This window comes from Emydura macquarii, unplaced genomic scaffold, assembly GCF_026122565.2.
Source record: "Emydura macquarii macquarii isolate MOO-44397 ecotype Brisbane River unplaced genomic scaffold, CSIRO-AGI_Emac_v2 contig_2302, whole genome shotgun sequence".
NCBI classification, from domain to species: Eukaryota; Metazoa; Chordata; order Testudines; family Chelidae; genus Emydura; species Emydura macquarii.
The window spans coordinates 7,180-12,187 of record NW_027132439.1 but is presented as its reverse complement, the minus strand read 5'-3'; the positions used below and the strand labels follow the sequence as shown (position 1 = coordinate 12,187).

Below are 5,008 nucleotides of genomic sequence, written 5' to 3'. Positions count from 1 at the left end.
GGATTGTGCTGTTAAGAAATGAGAAATTGGTACAGGAAAGAAAAAGCTACAGGAATAAATATAAAACTAGGCATCGCAGCACAAATATTCAGCTCCTTTAACTGGCATAGCTCCATAGCACTATGGCAATTGACACCAGCTGTGTAACTAGCCTGACTGTCTTTAATGGAGCTACGGCTGATTTACATTTACTGGGGATCTGCCCCTTCGTATTTTTTCAATCTTTCTGACCTAGCCAACAACCAGTGTGAATGAAATAGTTTTAAAATGCCATGCAGCTTTGCATCTCCAGCCAAATGGGAAAAATTTTAGTGTTCTTTGAAGAAGAAAAAATATGCAATTATTGAGAAAGAAAGAAAGAAAGAAAGAAAGAAAGAAAGAAAGAAAGAAAGAAAGAAAGAAAGAAAAAGAAATTGGGTCATCAATCAGAATAGAAATTAAAGATCATACATAGAAAATCTCTGCAACACTGAATTTGTCCAAAGTTCTATCCCTAGTGGAAATGAATCAGTCCATGACTATTCAAAGTTACACCCTTGTATTTAAACCCAAAGGACAAAGAACTAAGAATGTGAATTGGGATTTTTCTCTCATCTTTGAACTCATCTCAAGTTCACAGGCAAAGAATATGGATTTGAAACTGTGACAGGCCAGACCCTCAGTGGGTGTAAATTGGCCATAGCTCAATTGAAATCAAAGGGCTGGGTCATCAGTTGGCAGAAATAGCTACTCTGAAATCAACAGAACTGTATCGATTTACAGCAGCTCGGGACATGACACTTCGTTTTTAGTGTTTGTCTCTGGGTATCTCTTGGTGACAAACTTCAAGCAGCCAGGGCTGTTTGAGCTGTGGTTCCTCCGGTGGCTGCATCCCAAGAGCTCCTGACGCAACACAGGAATTAAAAAAAAAACATCCCTGCTCCTCCCAGAGGTGATTATGTGGAGCTAATGAGGGAACCGGCTATTCTAGGCCAGTTGAGCTTCTGGTGCCACTAGGCTCTGAGCTATTGTAGGTCACGTGTCTGTGCTATAAATAGATATTTGATTTGGCAAATATCTTGAGGCACTCTTTGGGCCTCAGCCCTGCCTTGTTTTTAGCCAAGTTTCCTTCCAGGGATGCTGCCATCCTGTGAGATCCAGGGCTGGTGCCATCTCCCCTCTGTGGGGTGAGGGTCAGCTAGGGTAGGGTGGAAGGATTGTTTGTTCACAGGTGAGATCACTGCTGAGATCTGAGACTGGGAGACCAGATTCATCTGTTTAGCCCCATAGCAGGGACATCCGGGGTTGTGGCTGTGTCTGAAGCCTGAACAAGCTCTAGAGCCATTTAGTCCATCAATTCTCAGCCAAGGATGCTCAAGGAGGGAAGCAGGGAGCGCCCATCTGTGGAGAGGAACCCTGTCTGCTGGGAACAGCAGAAAGACCCAGCAACTCAGGAAATTCAGTGACAGGGCATGGAGACAGCTGCTGGATAATGCTGTGATGGGTACATGAGAGAGAGAAATGTGCATGTAGATAGATAGATAGATTTCTAGCACTCACACATCACAAGCTGGAAAAAAATTCTCCGAAGACCAACACAGTATGTTTGCTATTTCACCTAAATTGGTTAGAGTGTTAATGTACAGGACACATTTAAGAACACAAATCTGTGTGGCAATTAGAACCTTTTAAGACTTTGGCTATCAATTCAATCCAACAAGTAGAGCCAATCAGATTTTTTTTTTTTTGAATAAAAGTTTGTCTTTTTATAGAAGTCCCACAAATTCTGGGGTTTTGGCAACAGAGAACCAAACATTTTCTGCTGAAAACTGAAGAATTCCAACCAAAATCCCGCTCCCCCCTGAAAAAAAAAGAATTTTTTTGGATAGAGACATGAGACTTTCCATGAAAATTTATCTGAAAACCCAGTTCTTTTAATCCAGTTTAAGCAGAATATTTCTGACTGGCCCGAATGTGAAATTAACGTTCAGCCAGGGTGGGAAATGCTAATATGGTCCAATGATACAGTCATTTCAAAATGCTGTCATTCTGTTATGTGCATTTTTATTTCTGTTTCAAAGACATCGTTCTGCAGGATGGCAGAACTGAGTAAACAGAAGATCCGATAGCCCATGGAATATGGATTGTACCTAACAGACATACTAACACCTTGTAATTCAGTGTCAGAGTGGAATCCAGACGTCACTAGCTGGGGGTAGCACAATACAAACCCACCTGATCTCCATGGGTACATAATCAGATGCTCAGGCTATCTCTGGCCACATGGGTATGGTTTGGGCTGTAACTTGAACAGAGCTAGCTCATGTCTGTCTACTGGAGCTGGGAAGATGCGCCCAGCTTCAAGATAGCTGGGGCCCACACTAGGTCAATGGAACTAGAATCCAGACCTCCTGGGACCTCTCACCATATCCAGTGTGCAATACTGCTGCCAGTTGAGCACAGATGCTGTACACAGCAGTGCATACACGTGATAAGACATATCCCCTCCAGAGCCCATAATCAAGTGGACAAGGCAGAGAAAGAAAACAGAAGTGACTGGCCCAAGGTTACGCAGCAGAACCAAGAAAGGAACCCAGGTCTCCTGCCTGCCACCGACCACATGGCACATGCATAAAGCCACAGAAGGAAAAGGCACATCCCAGCAGTAACTGAAGGATGCCGGTAACTCATCATCACCCAGAGATGAGACCATAGCTGGGATTGGTGCCATCCATCAACTTGTAAGCAGTTAGCAGGTCTTCTGTGCACAGAGCGTGGGAGGCATCGTTACAGACAAGCCGGCTTGAGGGACCATCAGAGCTGAGGGACCAACTTTGCTAGATCTGTGGGCTTCAGCTGTAATTTGTCCCAGTCTTTAATGCATTTCATCAAGTGACATCGCGGGCCAGATCCTGAGAGGGTGTAAACTGAAAGCTCGTCTCTCTCACCAACAGATGTGGGTCCAATGACAGATTTTCCCTCACGCACCTTGTCTCTCTAGTGGTCCGATTGTCAGCAGTGAAGAGAACTCCCCAATCCTAGTCAGTGGAAGTGATGAGTGCTGTGTTCCTTTGACACTCACATTATGAGATATTACTCAGAGGGGAATCAGGGTCATTCCCTCTGACAATCTAATCCTGACCCATGACTCTCTCCTTCCCTCCGCAGGCAGGACACAATGTACTGAGGAAGAAAATGTCCAACCTGACCACTGTCACTGAGTTCCTTCTCCTGGGATTCTCTGACATTCGGGAGCTGCAGATTTTGCATTTTGTGGCATTTCTAGTGATTTACCTGGCAGGCCTGATGGGGAACCTTCTCATCATCATAGCAGTAGCCCTTGACCATCACCTTCACACCCCCATGTACTTCTTCCTGATGAATCTGTCCATCCTAGACCTCGGCTCCATCTCTGTCACTTTCCCCAAATCCATGGTCAATTCCCTCATGAACACCAGGTCGATTTCTTATTCTGGATGCGTCACCCAAGTCTTTCTGTTCATGTTCCTGGGTTCAGCTGATCTCGCCATACTGACCGTCATGGCGTACGACCGATACATCGCCATCTGCCAACCACTGCACTACGAGAGGGTGATGAACAGGGAAGCTTGTGTCCAAATGGCGGTCGGTGCCTGGATCAGTGGCATCCTCTACTCTACCCTGCACACCAGGAGCACATTTGCAATATCTTTCTGTGGAGGTAACATGGTGGATCAGTTCTTCTGTGACATTCCCCATCTTCTCAAGCTGGCCTGCTCTGACTCTTACCTCAGTGAAGTTGGAGTTATTGTCTTTAGTGTGTGCTTAGTCTTCAGCTGCTTTGTTTTCATAACTATGTCGTATGTTCAGATCTTCAGAACAGTGCTGAGAATCCCCTCTGAGCAGGGCCGGCATAAAGCCTTCTCCACCTGCCTCCCTCACCTCACTGTGGTCTCCTTGTATATTTTCACTGGCACCTTTGCCTACCTGAAACCCACCTCCAACTCCACGTCAGGGCTGGATCTCGTGCTGGATGTTTTCTATTCCATGGTGCCTCCAGTGCTGAATCCAGTCATCTATAGCATGAGGAACAAGGACATCAAAGCTGTCCTGAGGAAACTGATTGTGTGGAGGTTATTCACCAAGAACAAAAGGTCCATCTTTCTCTGATGACCATGGTTTCATTCTGCATTTATTTACAGATATAATCAACTGATGACATTTTTGTCTCCATGAGGACATGCTGTGCAATTTTTTAGTTCAAAATGCTGTATTTACAGTAGTAAATTCCACCTATCCATCTATCTATTTATCTAAAGGATTGTATACTGCCACCAGCACTATTCTCTCTGACTACCTTCTACATAGAATCAGTAGCCGTATCAAAGTCCTTAGTGGATCTCATGGAGTCTCTGGCTCTTCTTATCTTTTAGGGTAAAATACCCCAATGGATTGCAGTATCAGTGCAGTAGCTCTTTGTTTTTTGCTTCTGTCTTTGTTTTTGAGTGTTTTTTTTTAAACTAGTTGGCAGGTGGGTTGATCTCTTTCTTTCTTCCAGGTGTTTTTAAGGTGGCAGTGACTGGGGAGATGGTGAGTGTTCAGTTAGACAGCATTGTCAATATTTTTTTCATATTATGGGAGGTCTAGGTTGGATATTAGGAAAATCTTTTTCACTAGGAGGGTGGTGAAGCACTAGAATGGGTTACCTGGGGAGGTGGTGGAATCTCCACCCTTCAATGTTTTTAAGGCTTGGCTTGACAAAGCCCTCCCTGGGATGATTTAGTTGGGCTCGGTCCTGCTTTGAACAGGGGTTGGACTAGATACCTCCTGAGGTCCCTTCCAACCCTCATCTTCTGTGATTCCGTGATTCTATGATGTACTGGGGGAGTCATCCCATGTGTCATCTCTTTGATGGGGTTTTCTGAGCAAGCTGAAGGTTTTCTTTCCACAGGGACAAAGGGGTGCAGAAGAGGTGTCTGCATGGCTGAGTTCCTGTTAAAATAATTATGTTAATAGTGCAGGGATATTATTGTGTTATTAATGATGTATT

The 5,008-nt window shown here is 44.6% G+C and overlaps 1 protein-coding gene across 1 annotated transcript; it reads left to right on the top strand.

The window, feature by feature from the left end:
- Positions 1-3,174: 3,174 nt before the first annotated feature.
- On the top strand, positions 3,175-4,128 carry LOC137161477 (olfactory receptor 14A16-like). Its single transcript, XM_067560769.1, has one exon. The coding sequence runs from the start codon at positions 3,175-3,177 to the stop codon at positions 4,126-4,128; it is 954 nt and encodes a 317-aa protein (XP_067416870.1).
- Positions 4,129-5,008: the final 880 nt, after the last annotated feature.

Excerpts from the sequence above, each read along its gene's own strand:
- LOC137161477 (XM_067560769.1), top strand. The coding sequence starts at position 3,175 with ATGTCCAACCTGACCACTGTCACTGAGTTCCTTCTCCTGGGATTCTCT.